Source organism: Pelobates fuscus, chromosome 9 (genome assembly GCF_036172605.1).
Source record: "Pelobates fuscus isolate aPelFus1 chromosome 9, aPelFus1.pri, whole genome shotgun sequence".
Lineage (NCBI taxonomy): Eukaryota > Metazoa > Chordata > Amphibia > Anura > Pelobatidae > Pelobates > Pelobates fuscus.
Genome location: NC_086325.1, coordinates 76061165 through 76082974, shown reverse-complemented (window position 1 = coordinate 76082974; position 21810 = coordinate 76061165). Strand labels below are relative to the sequence as shown.

Here is a 21810-nt window from a genome sequence, read left to right as displayed (position 1 = left end):
TTACATATGGGTTAAACCAGCCTCTAGTGGCTGTCTCATTGACAGCCACTAGAGGCGCTTCCGTGCTTCTCACTATGATTTTCGCAGTGGGAAGACGCCAGCGTCCATAGGAAAGCATTAAGAAATGCTTTCCTATGGACTGACTGAATGCGTGCGCGGCTCTTGCCGCGCATGCGCTTTCAGCCGATGACGTCGGAAGGAGGAGGAGAGTTCCCGGTGCCAAGGTAACATTTTAACCCCTTCCTCCCACTTCAGCCCGGCGGGAGGGGGGCCATATTAACACTAGTTTTCCTGGAACTATAGTGGTTCTTTAAGTTGCATATACGAGCAACACTGTTACTATTTTCAGTCACCATATGCTGACTGCAACTATTACAGCTATTACAGTATTTAGCAACATTCTCCTAGAGGTCATTTACCTTTTAGGAAGAATTATCCTTCACAGGGGGGTTTTACTATTTCCCCCCTTAAATATTTCAATTTCATTATAATTTCGTTTTGGTGACTTATCTGTTGATGTATTTAGTTTACTACACTTTGTGATTTGGTCTTTTTATATACCTAATTTACCAGCAAGGAAGTTGGGAAACAAGATCTCATTTTTTTTCTATATTTAGTTTAATTTGTTAGTTTTCCGAGCCCTATTTAGCGGAGCCCTAGTCCTAGCAGGGACTCTCCTCCACTGATAACACCAAAATACACTCAGGAACAAGAAAAGCAATCCAAGGATCTCCCACCTCATCCCCAGCAACTGGACGACACTTAGCTTTAGGGGTATAACTGAATTTTATTGACACATACACAGCTTTTATGCCATCTTCCAGGTCTCACAGGTAGAAAATGCAGGGGTTTCAATCCCAAGATCCCTTGTGCCTGAGAGATAATTGCCTGAGTAAACTCCTCCAATTTAATTATCTCTCAGGCACAAAAAATCCCCAAAATATCCTGTACCCCAAAAGTCCCCCAACCATACACAGGAACCCCACAAAAAGCACATTCACTGATGTGACTGACATATCCAAGAATCACTCAGATCGGTTCAGTGGAAGATTGATCGGCCAGGCACGAGGTGGTAGCCCAAAATAGTTCCAGGAGAACCGGTGCCCTGGACGGTCTCTGTTCATGAGGTTCCTGTGCGAAAACTATACAATGGAATCTCTTGCTTTCACAATAAAATTGCTCCCCCTGTTCGGTACTCCATATCTTCCGAATGCCATTTGGGTAGGTGGTTGGGAACAGGAACGGGCAGCCGTCGAAAGTTTACCGGTGTTTGCGCAATTGCCTAGCCGAAAAAGGTTCCAGGCACTCGATGACCAAGTACCGCTGCTCTCGTTTGGGAGACAAGATGGCCGCCATTCTCTCTGCCACGTGTTTGGTTATGAACGGCGGCCACACAGTGGGAAGCGCTCATTAAATGTTTCCCTTGCGGTTTCTCACTTAAGTGGTTGGTGACAACGTTCTAATGGGACACAGGGGGGTCCTGGTTCGGGAGAACGGATTCCATTCGCATTAAGTCTCCCGAACGGACAAAGTGGAACCACACGAAATAGGATAAAACACAGTACTGCAACAGGGGGGTGTACAGACAAACAAGCAAGGGAATAAAAGTTGTTGGTGTGGCTCCATCCCGCTACAGTTGTCTTATAAGTACAGCAAATATCAATATACGGATGTCTTCCACTCCCATAGAAACACGTATTTTTTTTCTTTTTCCTATTGCTATTCATCATTTAGGGGTGTTTCTCATTTTTCTAATAGAGACTAATCCTTTTTTTTATTTAAATCCCATGCTCCAGCTTGTCTGTGCCCTGTTGGGGTTCTTGCCACTCGCAAGTGTGTTCGTTTTCTACATTGTGTTTTTCTGTTATTGATCCACTTTGTTTGATGACTCTAATTCCCTGTACTTCTTGACCTTGGTTTGTCTCCTCGTTCTGTTTTTGTTTGCCTCATCGTTCTGTATTCCATGACTTCCGCCTGTCCCTGACTCTGCCTTACGTGCAGACAGGAATATTTTACCCCAATTAGCCATTACGTTAAATGCGGCCTATCTACAGAACGGTAATATGTATCTCTGCTTTGCTATCCTGTTTAGAAATTGTTACTGTTGTCCTATTCTCTGTGTGATTGGGTTACCGGTTCTGACAATGAGTATGTGTATAGATGGATGTGTGTCTATATGTGTCCGCTTGTTTGTGTGTGAGTTTGCGTGTGTCTATATCAATGTATGTTCATGGATTAATGTGTGAAAATAAATGTCTTTATATATGAATGTGAGTATGCATGTTAGTTAAACGAACAAAAAGTGGTTGGAACGCCGGGTGAGAAAAAAAAAAGTCTACAGTTCAGGTGGGTACATTTCACCCTAGGTGCCATGTAACCTGGGTACGCCTCTGACTGTACAATTCATTTTTTCCTCTAATTTTGTAAGTGTGGCAGGTTTATTATCCAGTTTGAGTTTAAACTGACCATGCAATATCTTAATGGTAAAACTCAAAGTAATGTCATCACTGCACAGATGTCTCAAAATACCAATGACTCAATGAACACTACAAAGTATTTTCAGGGATCCTCAAGAGCTAAAAAGAAACCGTCAACAACACAAGAGGATGAACAATTACATTGGGAAAGAAAAGACTAGCCTGTGTTAAACAAAAGAGTGTGCTGAGTTCTCACATTACATTCTTTAATCACTTTCACTGCCCCCTTGCCTCAGCTTTGTAATATAGTGAATCTTCATTTAGCAGTGAAAAGGTCGTTAAATGTACACAAAAGCCAACAATCACTTTTTAAAAAAAATAATCTAATGGCTTTCCCCTCTTGTGATTAGTATGCTTTACACCTGTAATAGACATTGATTTCCTTCACCAGACTTTTGACCTTTTCTTATTCATTTTACTTCCTGTGCTCCTACTGTTTTTCTAATTGATGGGGAAAGTATACATGATAATCAAAAGCCCCTTACTGTGTACAGTTAACTTTAAATAGCCTCCAGTTTTCATATAATGTGACACTGCCATAAATATTCAATGGAGGTAGATCTCTGCACTAAGGAATACATTAACTGCAATGATATGAATATATTTATATGTAAACAATGTCTAAGAACACACAACAATTTCAATCAAGGACATTTATGGGGTAGATATGTATGTGTGGACAGAGGCAATATCTTGGAATACCAAAACATTTTAGGTGATGTTATGATCTACTAAGTGTATTTTAGACCAATAACAAAGTATATTATTTGCATAGACTGATTTGGAGTGTGTGTGTGTGTGTAATATGTGTGAATGCAGTGGTGTATTTGTGTGTTGCATATGTACCATTATAAAAGCATTTTATTATCTTGTATTTTCTTTCCCTCCACTTCTTTTCTCTCCCCTTCGTTTCACTTTATTTTCCCCCTCATCTCCCCAAACTTTGTCTACTGTAACCAAAACAGAGTGCCTCTCTCCATCCTAAACCCTCTTTTGATTCTCTCCCTCCCTTTGACCACCATATACCACCTCACACCATGAATCCTGTATGCAGTGGATAGGGCAGGTGTCTGGAGGTCATATTTTACCTGAGAAACCTGTGGTTTTTATCTTGTTCTCCCAGGGCAGTTCTAACAGAATTATAGGCCCCTTGGTAAAGCAGTACACAGAGGGCCAGCACAAACGCTCACAGGAATAGAAATGTAAACAATCAATAAAATTAAGCTGATATTTATTGGCACCAACAAAATCTTAAAGAAACATGATGTACAGCAGAGATTAATCCACACAAAAAAAATATGTTTGGACAATGCAGCATGAGCCTCGAAGCTGAAAAACATGAAATTCAACATAAAAATGGTACTCTGTTGGTAAATCATACAGACAGAGATGGCACAGTACGGAATTACTATGATTATATTTAAAATTATTAATCAAGTGTTCAACACAAACATTGCAAAATTTATTTGCAGAAAATTTCTTTTTAATCGGCTTGTACAGATAACAGCTGATACTGAGGTGATTAATCCACCTAAACATTTTTAATAAAGAGGGTTTTAAGGTTCTGAATAAATCTCCCGGAATAATATACTGGAAAGTTGGCAAGCCTATGGGGCCCCTATGCTCGTAGGAACCCAGCATGCCCATGCGTTAAGACAGAGATTGTGTCACAAAACAGAGATTGTGTCACTACTAGTAAAGAGGCTTAAAGAAGAAAGCTGAACACTGCAGATCCTCAACAAAGGGAGGCATTAGTGGGAATCCAGTAGGTTGTGAAGTCCCCTTTGCTACAAAAGGGCTCTCAAATATAAATACAATTATAGAGTACCCAGGCTGTATAAATGGAGGCTGGTCACTACCACTGGGCCCTCGGTTCCTGAGTAATATGCCTGAGAGATCCATCTGTTCAGATAAACTCCAAATATGTTGATTTCCTAGAAGAAAGGGACACTGGGAAATAAAAAGAGAGAGCAGTGGGCCCTATAAAGAGGTCGTTTTAACTGTGCATCATAACATCAAAGGGTGTACATATATTATCTAAATCTCAATAATCCCATCCCTAGCTTCATGTAGTTATTGAATCAGACCTCATCCCCCCTTATTATCCCAAGCTCATAAATTTCTTCCTCACACTAATAAGCCATTGATAAATGGAGCTTGCAGTCAGGCGAGGAGGAAGATATTAACAGAGAGGAGTCCTCTCCTGCAGGGCCACACACACTCATTAGAGACAGCAATATATTTTAGTATATTCCTGTCATTAATCTGTGCACAAAACTCGCTGCCCTCCCTCCCCTGACAGCTTCTCACATCATTAGCTCTGGCAAATTGATTAAGACTGTGAGCAAATGAGCAATTCTGGCACAGGCTGGGACTGTGGAGGTTGCAGGAAGTCAATGCAATACCGGACCGTGCTGCATTCTGTGAGTTGTAGTCCTGTCTCTCTGAGACAAACAGGGAGCTACCAAAGCTTTGGACTACACTTCCCGGCAGCGCCCGCGAACACCGCTGTCCCCCTGAGCGAAGCCTTGCTTACATTGTATCCATTGTATTGTTTTGCAGGCATTTTCTTACATCTTTCAGAACGTTAGATCGCAAGGTGCAAAGCATGGGGGACGAACAGGAGATCATGTGCAAATTGGAGAGCATTAAAGAGATCAGGTACCTGCTCTGAACTTCCTATTTTTCCCAGTGGATTTCTTCCATCTTGGCAGGCATTTTTTCCCTTGTAAAACCTATTGTTATCTTACTAAGACTAAATCTAGAATGGGTGCTGGGACTCTCCCTTTTAACTGTTCCTGGGATATTCTATAGTGTATTTAATCTATGAGGAAATTGGGGTTTGATTTAATGTAGAATGGTGTCTTTATAGTAATCAGATGGATCTGCATATTGGTGTATATATGTATCCAGGAATCTATTGTGGATTCTGGGCTGCCTGTATTCCATACATGGAACGCTTTGGAATCTATATTCGTGTTTTAAGTCTTAGATCACATTTTGTGTCGGTATATATCATTCATATGCCAGTGGTAACTGCATTTTTCGATCTGCATTGCACGAATTATATTCCACTAATAAACCTTCATTGTCCCAGAGAACAAAACACACTTGGAGATTTTTAATAATTTGCATAAAATATTATTGCATTGAAGTGACTAGATTTCTTCAGGAACTTTAGTCAATCCGGCAGTTTAGTTACAGATGTGTGCATGTTTGTTTATCGGCTCGGTGGCACTGTAACTAATGGAGATAGCATCCCAATCACTAAATCATGCATCTGTCTGATGCACATACACACCAGCCGTAAAGGGTTTCCCATAGCAGGCAGTTAAGTGCCATTGCATGGATAGTTTCAATGGACAATAAGTAAAGATTCAAGGACTCTGCATCTCTTTGGGTGGTAGAGTGAGAGTATTAACACTCAGGGTCCTCAAACTCCGGCCCCCCCAAGATGCTGCTGAGCTACAACTCCCATGACTCTCTGGCTATCTATGTAATTCAAAGAATCATGGGAGTTGTAGTTCAGCAACATCTGGGGGGTGGGGCGGAGTTTGAGGACCCCTGATTAACACCAAAGCCAAAAGTATTGCTGTAAAGGCAGGATGTAGGGATTGATACAGGCTGAAAAGTACTCAAGTCCTCCTTTCACATATATCAGTCGAAAAAAAAAAAAGGTTTAAAAAAACAAAAAAAAAAACAATCCTGAAACAATTTCCAAATTGTGTCACAAAATGGGTCAACAATCCTTCTTGACAAAATGCATATTAGTTTTTACATTGGAAAAACAAACTGTTACACCACATATAAACTTTGAAATCCTTATTCTGTTTTCCTAAAAAATAATGTAATGTATATTATTTTATGTTCTATAAAGAGTTTCAAAAGAGTTGATATTTAAAATACCACATTTGAAATGGTTTCTTTTTTAGAGTAATGTAGCATCAGCTGTCCATTTCCTTGCAGACTGTTTGTACATAATATAATTGGGCATTTGCTGTATATTCTCACTATTGATGGATCATGTTACCCTATGTGTCTGTAGATAGGTTTAAAAAAAAAATGTACAAGGAGAGATGGGGATGTATTGAATTGGCAATCAGCACTTTGAAGTGTTTTGGTACATGTCATGTTTCTGTAAATCTTCATAAAATGCATTGGGGATTATGTAATGCTATCAGTAAATTGCAATGTGTTTCTGTATTGGGAATGGTTCATTTTAGAAGACTGCAGCTTCTATCTGACAAGACAGGCTGTTATTTGTGGCAGTACTGCAAGGTAACATGATGGTAGCCCTAGGCATACTCTTCAACTCCTCTCTGTGCGCTTGTAATTAGGTGTTAATGATGTTACAGCTTCATCCTTTTTCACTGCTAGCACCACACAGAGCCTTTGTGTAAAGAGTTTGCCCCTGAGATGGTGACGTGAATTCCTGTCAAGAAGTACACAATCATGCAACAATTATTGAATTAAATTCAGAAACTTGTGGAATACAGTTCTTGTACATTAGCCACCTTACATGATGGAGTTTATTTATACAATCGGGAATTGTGGAAAATTGGCAGTTGATTTGCAAAGTATATGTCAAAACGCAGAATCTGGCGATTTTGGCTTCAAATTTAAATTCACTTTGAATTCTAACAACAATTTACACTTAAAAGGTCACCTGGGGCATTAATACAACTTTAGCTTAATGAAGCAGTTTTGGTGTATAGATCATGCCCCTGCTGTCTCACGGCTCAGTTCTCTGCCATTTAGGCATTGAATCACTTTTGTTTCTGTTTAGCCAGCCCTAGCCACACCACTCCAGGCATTAACTGACACTGCCTGCATTAAAATGGAGGATTCATTTTCAATCAGTTGTTAATTTGCTTTAGAAGGTTAAATCTGCAGGGTCTAGAAGGCTATTAAAAAAACAGAAGATAAGAAATTCCAAATTAAATGTGCAATAAAGGACGTTTAAACATTAGATCTCTCTTGACAGGAAGTGTTTAGGAAAGCTGTGTAAGTCACATGCAGGAAGGTGTGACAAGGGCTGCATAAACACAGTGATTTAACTGCCAAATGGCAGAGAATTTAGCAGTTAGACTACAGGGGCATGATCTATACACATAAACTGCTTCATTAGGCTAAAGTTGTTTTGGTGCCTATAGTTCCCCTTTAACTCATAGAACATCAGTAAAACGGTTGAAGTCTCTCCTAGCAGAGTTACTTACTAAACCTGCAATGTGGAGAATTGACAAGACAATTTATAGACCGAAATAGCTGAGCTGCAAATATGTATTGCTGTATTGGTCAATTTTCTCAGATTGACTGACCGATTTAACAGAAGCGTCATTCCTTTGTGAATTTACCACTGCTCCCCGCTTAGTGACAAAGTCTGCTTATGTTCATCTCTCTGCACTGATTTCCCAGCTCCCTCACATGCTGTCTGTGTATTGGGATTAGAGCTGGGACTTCCACACTATCAAATCCTTTCAAGAAAAAAAAACCTCCCCCACTCCAAAATATGGAAATAAAAAGCAAATTGTGTGTGTACATATGAAACTGTGTGTTTGTGTATACAAGTCTGTTTGTTTGTCTATGAATGCATTTTTTCTTATGACACTGTGTATATGTGTATCCATGTGTGTGTTTGCATATGAGATGTGTGTTTGTGTGTGTATATATGAATGCAAGTATTTGTGAATATGAATGTCTATGTATAGGAGTAAGAGTGTGTGTGTGTAATTTCCCTAAAAAACAAAAGGGGATTGGGGGGGTGCATTTCCGGCCTAAGGGCATGTAACCTACGTACACCTTTATGTTCATGTCAGTGTAGAACAGTGGTGCAAGATATATATAACGTGTGTATATGTTTTTGTTAAGTTTAAAAAAAATAAAATAAATGTAATTCAAAATTTTAGTGCTCTTTTGTGTGTGTGTGTGTGTGTGTGTGTGTGTGTTTTTCTCTAACTTTTTGGATGTTACTGTTTTGTGTTTTAGTTCTTAAACGGTGTCTTGGTCATTTTGTGATAATAGCGTTCTACTTGTTTCTGCTTTGACAATTGATAAGTCATTGAACCATCTATTACTAAATTATGAGATTACACTCCGATTTTTTTTTCCCAGCATATCTTATTTTTCTTATTATCATCTGTTAAATATAAGATGGGGTCATTATCAAACATAGTGTAAGCATAGGCTGCAGCATGTGCAAGACTTTTTGTTGTTGTTGTTTTTAATCTTTTCAAAAGTGAGCCTCACTTATTCCCAGCATGGGACATTATCTCTTATATTTCTTATTCTACAATAATTTATCGCAACCTGGTAATTGAAAATGTCTTGTGTGCATAAAAATTTAAAACATAATATTAAAAAAAAAAATCCATTCACTTGAAAGCCAATAGCTGTAATATAGTGTTATTTCTAAAGCCATGCAGAATAACATTGATAGGAGAACCTCAAAGATATAAACACCAATAATACATTCCAAGTGAGAGGTGATTGCTATAAGCCTAAGTATTGCTTGATTAATGGTCAGTACCTAGTAATGGGGTTGGGAGGCCCTGCTCCCGTAAATGCCAGGATTTTTTTTAGAAGTGGTTTAACCCCTTAAGGACCAAACTTCTGGAATAAAAGGGAATCATGACATGTCACACATGTCGTATCTTTAAGGGGTTAAACAGACATTTGTGTTGACATGAACAGCTAAGTGATCTTTTTACTGAACACTTTGTTGGTGCCATGTACTACCAGCAGTAAATGGGGAGAAAATCACTGTAAAATTGCATGGTGTGTGAATATGTCGATATAATGGTTGTTTAGTCATTTTGTATTCTTAATTGTGCTTTAAGAGTCAAAAATCAATATAGTACCTATAATTAGCTTTGCCAGGAATAACTGTGTACGAATTCCACACATAAAATAACATGATGAGTGTGTACATAGATGTAGCTTACTTCTTGAAACCAAATTTGGAATTGGTACAATAAAATCAAAAGTAAGCACTAGAGATGTTTTTTTGAGATAAAATTCCAACCCAGCAGATAAGTACAATAAAATATTTTTGGGGAAAAAAAATAATAATTAAAAAAAAAACATTTTTAATTTAAGTTTTTAAGTTAATTTAAAAATACTTTTTTATTTTCTATTGAATTATGCCATTAAATGAAATGCAAAAAATACAATCTTTCTAGCCTCAATGCCAGCAAGCTACACCGGATCAATCTTCTTATATGATGTGAACCATTGTCTCTATAATCAGTCTTCACACACCTGTCAATTAGCTGCTGTACATATTATTCATATGCAAGGATTATATTCAATTCATTATGTTTGTAATCCACAAGCGGACCATCAAAGTTTCTTACTAGCTGATACTTCTGGATAGATGCTTGTAACTCTAAAGAAACGTTAAATCCTCCTGACTACGGGTACACGAGGATAGGAGTAACAATTATTGTTACTACAAACATATGCAACTATTTTTGTGGAATTGTTAAAAATAAGTAAATACACTCATGGCAACCTTGTTTGTTTGTTACTTAAGGAACAAGACTCTTCAGATGGAGAAGATAAAGGCTCGGTTGAAGGCAGAGTTTGAGACTTTAGAGTCTGAAGAACGGCATCTGAAAGAGTACAAGCAAGAAATGGACCTCCTCCTTCAGGAGAAGATGGCCCACGTGGAGGAGCTGAGATTGATTCATGCTGATATTAATGTGGTAAGTTCTACTGCTCTGGAAGATTCCTTTATGTCTGATATTATAAAGAACTGAATTCTTCTCTTCCTTAAAGGGATACTCCAGACACCCAGACCCCTTCTGCCCATTGGAGTGGTCTGCATGCCAACTCCCACTACCCTTAACCCTGCTAGTGTAATTATTGCAGTTTTCATAAACTGCAATATTTACCTTGCAGGGTTAAGTCCTCCTCTAGTGGCTGTCTATCTATCAGACAGCCACTAGAGGGACTTCCGTGGTCTTAGAACACGAAAAGTGTTTTAAGCAACGCTGGACGTCCTCACGCTATGTGAGGATTTCCAGCGTAGCTGAAATCCCCATAGGAAGGCATTGAATAATTCTTTCCTATGGGGAGGTCTAATGCGCATGCGCGGCTGACGGCGGGGGAGGAGGGTAGGCGGAGCCTGACCAGCTCCGATGGTCATCGGCGCTGGACTCCGATAAGTCACTGAAGGGGTTTTAAGCCCTTCAGTAACTTGGGATGGGGGTGGGAGGGAGAGGGGCACTACAGGGTCCTGCAGTGCCAGGAAAGCTGTGTTAAATGAATATTCCAAGCACCATAACTACTACAGCCCACTGTAGTGGTTATGGTGCCTGTAAGGCCCTGGAACGCTACCAGTGTAAATAGACAAACTATTTAAAAATGGTCTGACAGCTTTTGTGGGTTCTGCCAGACACAGGCCCCCTCATCCAGTTTCCCCTTAATATCCTGCACTGAGCTAAGCGTGACAATGTAGCTCTTGCTCCACAAGAGGAGGTCGCTGTCAGATGAGCTGTCGGACTGTCCTCAAATGGTTTGACTACTTGCTGTAGGAGCGCCCATAAAGCCTATAAATGCACCATAAAACAATGCTAAAAGAGCAAGACTTATAAACTGGAGATAAAAACAGCCTGAGCTCTTGAAAAATGGCAAAATGCATTGGATCAGAGGCTTTTTTTTTATTTTTTATTCCTCATTTTATGTATCTTTTAGCACTGTTTCATGATCCTTTTTAAGCTGGAAACTTGTTATATTGTGAACTTTATAGTGGAAATAAATTTGATTTACATAATTTCAGATATAAACACATACATATATATATATATATATATATATATATATACAGAATATATTGACGTTTTATAAATAATGCAGCAATAGCTATACTGTCATATGCATATGTTTTCTTAAAGTTTCTACTTAGAACATTATGATTGTTTTTAATATGTGCTAACCCGGTCCCGAGGCAGAATTCCATTTACAGTATATTGTGGATTAATATAATTAATAGGGCAAAGGTTAAATACCTTCTGATTCCAGGAAATAGAAATCACACCTGTCTCAAAATCAATACCATCCTGCAAAACAAAACCCTAAACATGCAGTTCTGGTTGAATCCATCTCTATTTAAAGGATCACTATAGTGTCAGGAAAACAAACTCGTTTTCCTGACACTATAGCAGCCTTAGGACCCCCCCACCCTCAGGGTCCCCCTCCCTTGGCACTAAAGGGATTAAAACCCCTTCAGTTACTTACTTAAATCCAGCGCCGAGCTCCCTCGGCGCTGGTGACCTCTCCTCCCCCACCGACATCAGCTCCCGAGCGGGGCTCTGAAACTGCTATGTTTACATCCGAAGGGTTAAAACCTGGGGTACCTGGCACCCAGTCCACTTCATTGAGCTGAAGTGGTCTTGATGTCTATAGTGTGCCTTTAAGATATAAAGTATTTGGATTCATTTGTAGCTTAAAAGTAAACCGGCAAACATTTGAAAGCAATGAGCCCTCTGCTCCAAAAAGAAACACAGTTTAAAACCAGTATTTTGCTGTAGCGGGCAGTACATTGTGATAATAATAGTTTTACAATGACTGCACCAAACACTGACTTAATGGATATGCATCTGGCTTGCAGCATCATCACCGTACTGAAAATCTGTTTATGTTGCCAGCCACGAGTACGATAAACTTGTTTTTAAATGTTTAGCTATAAAATCTGCTATGAATAGTACCACAAAAGGTCTAGATTTCTTAAAAGTGATTGTATTCATGAGAATCATTCCTGGGGGCAGAGTTAAATGTTTCAGACTGGACAAGTTATTTGTGAATATGTTTCTAGATTGACATTTGTTTTACAAAACATGACTTGGAAAAAGAGTGTTGTAGCATTTTGTCAGTTTAGAATAAGAAACGTATGTCTGTTTTTTCTATTTAAATGCATTGCATGTCACTTGCCTCCTGAATGTCAATTTATTATTACCAAATACTACTGCCCTTTTTTTTGTATTTGTTTTACTTCTATTCTGGAAATTGAGAAATTGTGAGGTTTTGTTTGTGTCACAAAGCTCCACTGTAAAAAAAATCTGTGTTTTAAAATTACCATGATGTGTTCATAAACTAAATAAAAAAATAAATAAAATATATATATAAAATATTTTTCTAAATTACTTGTTTATAGAAATAAATGGCTGTGTGATGTCACCTCCGTAAAGATATCAGAAGGTGATAGAGCTGACCAAGCAGCTTTAAAGGAAGACTATAGGCATTGTAAGCATTTTATCTCATTGAATTGGGTACAGTGCCTTGGAGTCCCCTGGCACTGTCCCTCCATTCAGTTAAAAAAAATTTTAAACGCTAAATAAGGGTCACTGGCCACCCACAGTCCGGCTCCTACTGGAGGTATGGCTAAGGCAAAAATTACTATTTCTATTCATACCAAATGATACAAGAAATGAGTGCTTTGACAGTCTCAAAGCAGTCAGCCCATTACTGCTCCTCAGGCTAATGATTCCTCATTAGTCCAAGTAGCAAAAGGGTGATGGACTGCTGGGGGCGCTCATTTAGCATGAAAACACTAAAAACGGTTTAATGTTGAATTGAAGGAGAGCGTCGGTGGACTCCAGACACTAAAACCACTTCAATCAGATGGGTTCAATGTCTACAGTGTACCTTTAACATTCCTATGATGCTCATTCAGCCTTTGTTCCCAAAAAATAAAATAAAATATGCACTGTGCCATCTGACTACAAGAGATATTTATTTTCACTATATTTAGTCACAAATTCATACACCTTTAAAAAATCTCATGTTATTTAACCCCTAATGTGAATTAACCTGTCTATAATCACTGTGTATACTCTGGCAATCTACCTAGATTTTCATTTTACATTGTCTTTTTAGTCATTTTCTGATTTGATTAGGTTAATCCAATCATTCGCCAGTGATTCCTTAGAATGTGGAGTGTAGTTTCATCGGGTTCCAAAACATAATAAAAATTGTTCTTAATGTGGATCTGCTTAGGAGGACACTTACGATGGAGATCTGTGTTTCACTGCCCTGAGCATTGTGATACAGCTGAGTTTATACATCTTTAACACAGCTTATTCCAGCCTCTGATCAGTGACCTTGAAGAGGACACAGTAAATCCTTTTTTACATAAACTGACATTTCTCCAGGGAATGTTTAAATTGGGGAGCAACTATAAAAATGGTCATGAAGTAAACAAATAAATGGCCGACCTTTCAGATTGTTCATGAAATGTTATCATGATCTTTCATCTTGAAGTACAATGATAATGAAAACTGTAAGGTTTATTTCAGAAGTGCAAATTCCGCTTTTAATTCCAAAACAAATGATTAAAAAATAGGGACATATTAACTGGCAATTACATGTCCAAATTCCCAAGTGATATAATTTTGTTTACTTACAAATGTACCAAGCCTTTGACCAAGGCTGTGAAGTGCAATTTCCATATGAATTTAAAACCTTCCTATTATAGGAAATACATTTTCTTTAAATTTGATTATTACTGATAAAAGATTACATTTATTAAAGCCTTGGAGTGTTTAATTTTTGTATTGAATACATAAACATGAATACTTTTTTTCAGTGCATCTTATCTCTTACCTTTTGCTCCATAGGGGCAGACACTTTGGTTCAAACACTAGATACCTGCTAAAAACATACACCATTTTTAGGTCTGAAACCAAAGTGAATTTTATAGATACTCATTGCATGTGGATAATGACAGGACGTGTGAACACACACTAGCTGATTACCTGCACAACGTTTGGTTGGATAAACTGTGCTTTCAACCAAAGTGGACTAAAAAATGACTGCATCCATAGAGCAAGGGTAACCCAAGACATTATTTACTTAATACGTTCATGGCTATATATTTTAAATGTATGCATTACAAAATAATACAGGAGGCTATAATACAATCTTTCAATTTCAATTATAAATTATTATTATTACAGTTTTGCTTTAACTACAGCAGACACTGCAGAAATGTTTTTTTTAAAGCCTTTGAGAAAAGTTTGTGTGTGCATAGATAATTAGAACTTTCATTAGTACCTGTGTAATTTGCCCACAGCTATAACAGAACATGGCTCTGTGTTGGGTGGGTTCCTCCTCAATGCCCACTGTTGTGTGCTGTCTCACACTCAGGTAGAATTTCCTGGGTCATGATGTCACATTCCAGAACTCTTTTCTTTGCATGGAACACAGCTTGGAAGCGGTAGCTGACATTATTATACCAGATCATAAGGGACAAGGCCCTACACCTTACTACTGGCATATTACAGTAGCACTATACCCAGTACAGCTGTAATTGACTGAGAGTTGCAGCTGAACCCACCCATAGCTGGTATTAGTTGGTATGGCTTGAAGGGAGTGTGTAATCTCACCATACCTCCACTAGGGGCAGGCTCTCAGAAGCCAGGGATCCTCATACAGTGTTACAATGCTTGAAAATGGTTTAATGCTAATTTAAAGGACCGTGCCAGAGAACTCCTAGCACTATAGCCAATCCAATAAGATGAAATAGTTTATAGTGCCTGAAGTTTTCCTTTAAACGGAGGAAGATATATAATAAAATACATATAATATGGGCAAGCTTCCACAATCTTCATGATGTTCCTGAATGTAATTATTTGTAGATTGGGTCTCCATAATATTGGATCATAATGGAATGTGGCGAGTATGTAATCAAAGTGTATTCGGTTTCCAAATAATATTGTGTGTTTAGTTTACGGAGCTTATGTTATAAAGTATTATAACCTCCACAGGGTAAATCTGACCTTTAATGATGTTTGAATGGTTGCTATAATGCCTGCTGTGACTTCAACTTGTACAGATGGAAAACACAATCAAACAGTCCGAGAATGACCTCAATAAGCTGCTGGAGTCCACACGGAGGCTGCATGAGGAGTACAAACCCTTGAAGGAGCATGTGGATGCCTTGAGGATGACGCTAGGCTTGCAGAGGCTGCCGGACCTGTGTGAGGAGGAGGAGAAGTTATCACTTGAGTGAGTGCTCGGTTCATGTATTTACTATTGGTAGTGCAGCTATTAGTGTGTCTGGTATTCTTAAATGATGTGCTGTCGCTTTAGAAAAACTGGATGATTTCTCTACATTGTACTAGCAAATGTATAGGTTTATTTTTTTATTTTAACGCTAACACTTCGACTGCTCACATATTCTGCAAAACTGTCTGCAACAACATGGAATTTCTAGTATGCAAGCACACTCCAAGCCTTATGGGATGTTATACTTAGCATTTGCGATTGGATGACTCGAATAGCTAGTCAGATCCAGTGGGAAAGCCATCTTGGAGGAGCTGGTATTAAAACACTTTAGGTAAGTATATTTTCTAATCTATGCATTTGCTAGCAATGTAGCTAACCAATCAAAATGTTATATGGAGGCCTATTTGGAGGTTTACCACCAATCGAATAATTCTGTGTGAAATATCAATAGTTTTACTGTCTCCCTCTATTTGCATAGAGAAACTATGAAATCACACAATGCTGCATCAGCTTGCTGCGCCTTTTTTTCAGTGAAAAGAGTAATTTTTCATCCCATACAAGGGTTAACGGAATATAAATATATTTATTTTTAATCTTTGGATGTTTTTTTTTTTTTTTTTTCTTCGATTCAGCACTCTGTGTTAACAAGTACACAATATACAATTAAACTCCCCTTTAATCCAGCACGAAGCAGTCCCTCTTGAGATAATTATGCTCGGTCTTGGGCATATTCAATTCTTTTCATATAGAAGCATTAGATAAGTACAGCGCATGTATACCAATTGCTGTGCTGCATCAGTGGAATGCTTCTCATAGAGAAGCATTGAACCCAATGGTTCTCTATGAGAAGCACTAAAAGCATCGGGAGCCATCATACTGTGCGTGATAACTCCAAATCGGAAATCCTTTGATTTACAAAGGCTTTCAGTGAGGACACTGAAACACTGCAGTTTCTCAGAAACCTTTTTTTTACACCAGACACAATGGACAATAGTTTGGCACTAAATCCACATCATTACGTTTAAGTAGTGTTGGAGTTTAGAATGCCTTTAAAGAGCTTATGTTTTTTGCCTGAAGTCTTTCAATAGCTGTGTTCCTCGATTACCAGCAGCATTAGAAATGGTATTGTGCAATGCTCATTAAATATCTCATAACAAATACCGTATATACTCGAGTATAAGCCGAGTTTTTTAGCACATTTTTTGTGCTAAAAAACCCCAACTCGGCTTATACTCGAGTCAATAGTCTGTATTATGGCAATTTGCATTGCCATAATACAGACTGGGGGAGAGGGGGGGCTGGCAGAGCTGTACTTACCTCTCCTGCAGCTCCTGTCAGCTCTCTCCTCCTCCGCGCCGTCCGTTCAGCACCTCGGTCAGCTCCCAGTGTAAGTCTCGCGAGAGCAGCGGCTCTCGCGAGACTTACACTGGTTGCTGACAGAGGGAGCTGCACGGACGGCGCGGAGGAGGAGAGAGCTGACAGGAGCTGCAGGAGAGGTAAGTACAGCTCTGCCAGCCCCCCTCTCCCCCCCACTGAACTGCCAATGCTGGACCACCAGGGAAGGAGCCCCCCTCCCTGCTATGTATCAAGCAGGGAGGGGGGACGAAAAAAAAAATAATTAATAATAATTAAATAAATAATAATACTAAAATAATAATTAAATTAAATAAAAAATAATAAATAATACTAAAATAATAATAATTAAATTAAATAAAAAAATAATAAATAATAAAAAAAAATTCAAATAATAAAAAAAATAAAAAAAGCATTGCCCACCCCCCACCAAGGCTCTGCAACACACACACACACACACACACACACACACACTGCACTCATACACACACACTGCACTCACACACACTGCACTCATACACACACACACTGCACTCATACACACACACACTGCACTCATACACACACACACTGCACTCATACACACACACACTGCACTCATACACACACACACTGCACTCATACACACACACTGCACTCATACACACACACACTGCACTCATACACACACACACTGCACTCATACACACACACACTGCACTCATACACACACACACTGCACTCATACACACACACACTGCACTCATACACACACACACTGCACTCATACACACACACACTGCACTCATACACACACACACTGCACTCATACACACACACACTGCACTCATACACACACACACTGCACTCATACACACACACACTGCACTCATACACACACACACACACTGCATTCATACACACACACACACACTGCACTCATACACACACTGCATTCATTATACACACACTGCATTCATTATACACACACTGCATTCATTATACACACACTGTAAATAAATATTCAATTAATATATTTTTTTTAGGATCTAATTTTATTTAGAAATTTACCAGTAGCTGCTGCATTTCTCACCCTAGTCTTATACTCGAGTCAATAAGTTTTCCCAGTTTTTTGGGGTAAAATTAGGGGCCTCGGCTTATATTCGGGTCGGCTTATACTCGAGTATATACGGTAACTGTCTCAGAGGCAAAGTATCGCTGCTCCTGCATATATTGCATGATCATCCTTCTAACTTTATAACACTCCTGCATTATACTACGGTTAACATGGATACAACTCATTCAGCTCCATTTTAATGGATGTGATTATTGTTCAGTTACATTTTATAGCGCATGAGACTGAACCCATGATGGCCTGATGCCTTCCACACAAATATAGCTGATATTGACTTGCACCTTTTATACTTTGTTATTCTTTGTTTTCCTTCAGATATTGTTTTTTTTTTTTTTTTTTCTAACCACAAGCTCTTCTCTTTTGAGATAAATTCCATAAGGTAATTGCATCTCCAACACTATAACTATTTATTCTCATTGAAGTGGCTATAATGCCCAGAATCCCCTTGTGTCATCTCTCCAGTCAGTGTGTAGCTGCTTTTGAATAGTTTAACACCCAGAATCCAGAGCCCATCTCCCAATTCATACCAGCAACGGGCAGCTGTAATCGGCTGAGAGTAGTAGCATTAAAAAAAATTCAAAAAACGTTTAATGAAGCTAGGGGACTTCAGACAATATAACCACTTGAATGAGAAGTGGGTAAAATGCCTATATTGTTCCTTATATTAGAAAATATCTGAGAGAATAAACATAATAATGATACTATTTAACTAGTTGGTTATTATTCTAATCACTCTTAAAGGAATCGGGGAACCAGGAATACAATTCTCCACATAATGCATTCGTTATTGTAACATAATCTAACCCAATCAAAGCTTCCTATTGCTGGATCCAGTGCTTGGCTATCTTCCCAACTAGACTGTGTTAGACGCACACTTGTGAGACATTTCAGTACTTTGCACAGGTATATTTGCAAATTTTAAAAATAAAAATAATAATTCATAAATCTCCCCCTCCAATAATATTGTGAAGCGCTACAGAATTTGTTGGCGCTATATAAATGTCAATAATAAATAAAGTTGTATTTAACTGCTTTTTGAAGAAAAATAATTATATTTAGCATTTCATTGGAATTGGAACAAAGACGCAGATCTGTACAAAACTAACAAAGAGAAAACAGAAGTGCATGTATAATATTTAGCCCCCCTGTATTGAATTATTGTATAGTTTTGGAATGTAACAAGCTAATCTATAAACTATTTTAGATCTGTAAAGTACTTCGATGCTGTCTATGTTTGCAGACTATTTAATGGTTTGTAACTTGTCCACAATTTCAGGCGTGTCTTGTTATTTGGTTCCAGTTACTTTGAAAAACAGAAGGCAGAATGGCAGACAGAACCTCAAGAACCACCAATCCCAGAATCCCTTGCTGCAGCTGCAGCAGCTGCACAACAGCTACAAGTAGCCAGAAAGCAGGATACCCGACAGACAGCTACGTTCCGCCAGCAGCCGCCTCCTATGAAGGTAACATCTCCACTCAGTCTCCCGTATTTTACTAGCTTTAGTTTGTGAATGTTACTTATCTACAACTCTCAAATACAGACCAGTTATGTACTATATGTACTATTTAACGTAGTGACCACATTGGTCAATTTCACTTCAGTGTTCACTTAAAGGGACACTCTTAGCACCATAATTACTACAACTTTTTGTAGTAGTTATGGTGTTGTGAGCCTATGGGTACCATCAACCTATTTATTTTATTTTTTTTGTGCAACTGTTTTCAGGTAGTTTGTCAATAATTTGGGTTCTTTCAATAACACAGGTGCCGACTTGACAGTGTGAAAGTTTTACTTTCATATTATCTTTCTAAGCTTGCATGACACTGGATAACCTGAGTACCGTGGGCAGTTTATTGAAATGCTGTATAATTTCTGCCTCTGACTCCAAGAGTTTTTGAGACTTGTATTAACTTGCAGCATCTATAAATATAATAATTGAAAGATCTAAAACTTGAGAGCTTCTCAATCTAATTACTTGTGAGGTCACCGGAAATGTGTGCATTAGAATATCTATCTGGTTCCACCCCTAAGGGCAAAGCAGATCCAAAAAGACAGGAAAGTCTAATTTGTATGTGCAGATATGTACAACCTAGTACAACCTAGGTTGGTTACACAATTTGGGTTTGTTTGATTGCCCATCCTACTTTCTACACCATATTTCTCTCATCATAAACTCCAAAATATCCTCCAAAGTCAAATAACCCTCCTTTCATACCCAACAAAATAATACACCCACCAGTTGTAATAACAGTGACCATGTTATGAGTGTGGTGATCTTCTAGAACAGTAGTTCTTTACCCTTTTATGAATAGAACCCAAGTTGTATTGCATTACCTGCTAACCTCTTCTTCAGTTTTTTTTTTTCTTCTTTCATCCTGTTATTTTAATTTTTTTTTTTTCTATTTAATTAAGAAGAAAATCTATTTGCAAAACCCCTCCGCTATGTTAGACGGAACAGCTTAGTATATAGTTTGTTATTCAGTTCCCTGGGACCTTATTAGCGTGATGTGAAGCCATTTGAATTCTTGATTTCGTTGTCCTTTTTTAAAAATTTTGTTGGATGCTTGGCATGAGATTTAATCCAATGTCTCTTTATCTCTTTAGGCTTGCTTGTCTTGTCATCAGCAGATTCACCGCAATGCACCCATCTGCCCACTTTGCAAAGCAAAGAGTCGGTCTCGAAATCCAAAGAAGCCAAAGCGGAAGCAGGATGAATAGATGCCCCTTTTGCCCTCTCTAATACTGATTTACCCCATTACGTCCCTGACACTTTCTTGTAACAATGTAACCGTGGTTGCCCTGAAATCCGTGCAGTCTTGAACTGGATTTGTGTTGTTTTTCTATTTAACGTGTTGTAAGCACAACAGGGCCTGTCTCATTACAGCGGCATCATTGCAGTGACAAAAAAAACAAAAAAACGAGTTTGGCAATGCCAATGTTTTAAGCAGCTCAGGCTGCGAATCTGCCGTAATTGTACATTCCCCCGTGATTGACGTGCATTTTCCTTTAAAAATAGACGTTGTTTTGGTGCTATTCTTACATTCTGACCTTTGAACATGGTCAAAATATAATGATATTGAATGAAATAGAGAAATTGAAGAGTTATCCCTGTGGTTTTTAATGCGGCAAATCCATGGCCTGCCCTTGTAGACAAAATGGATCAATATAATAAAAAGTAAACATGCATAGAACATTGTTAATTGACTTTGTTAATTCCTATGTTGAGGGAGCTCTGTTAGTGTTAGTTAAACATCTGTTCATTGCTAAGACTTTTGTTCTTATCTGCAAAATGTTATATTAAAGAGATGCTCACATTTGTTTTAATACTGCCTCCTGCATTTCATTAATACTAGATGGGTAGATTAACAGTGTTGGCTATTGAATGGAAACATTTTCTATAAAAACATTAAATGGATGGATTGTAACACAGACTAGCATGCCTTTCTACCTAATTATTGACTTTGATTGATTGACCATATGTTAGTATGTCTACCAGCTAATGAGCAAATCACAGCAGATAAATTCTATTGATACTTTAGAGAGTGTATAGAAAAGGGCTACTAAATTGGTTCATGGATTGCAGGATAAAATTACAAGGAAAGGTTAAAGGATCTTAACATGTATAGCTTGGAGGCAGTGGTGTACACACGATTCACGGGGGGCCCCAGTGCGAAATCTGATCCGTGGGCCGCCCCCGGTGGTTACAACGCGCGGGCCGGGCCGCAATAGATGGCGGCAGGCACCCATTCGCAGGGGTCTGTAGGGTGGCTGGGCCCCCTGGAGTGATGGGCCCCATCGCAGCTGAGACCCCTGTATGTACGCCACTGCTTGGAGGAAAGACGAGACAGGAAGGATATGAT

The 21810-nt window shown here is 38.6% G+C and overlaps 1 protein-coding gene across 2 annotated transcripts; it reads left to right on the top strand.

The window, feature by feature from the left end:
* Window positions 1-4972: 4972 nt before the first annotated feature.
* ZC4H2 (zinc finger C4H2-type containing) lies at window positions 4973-21274 on the top strand. Of its 2 annotated transcripts, none has more exons than XM_063430976.1 (5): window positions 4973-5138; window positions 10009-10180; window positions 15310-15482; window positions 19250-19412; window positions 20555-21274. In XM_063430976.1, the coding sequence occupies exons 1-5, from the start codon at window positions 5086-5088 to the stop codon at window positions 20666-20668; spliced, it is 675 nt and encodes a 224-aa protein (XP_063287046.1). In that variant the 5' UTR covers window positions 4973-5085; the 3' UTR covers window positions 20669-21274. The 2 variants fall into 2 exon arrangements, with proteins under 2 accessions (XP_063287046.1, XP_063287045.1); XM_063430975.1 differs by having other exon boundaries at window positions 19226-19412.
* The last annotated feature ends 536 nt before the right edge of the window (window positions 21275-21810 follow it).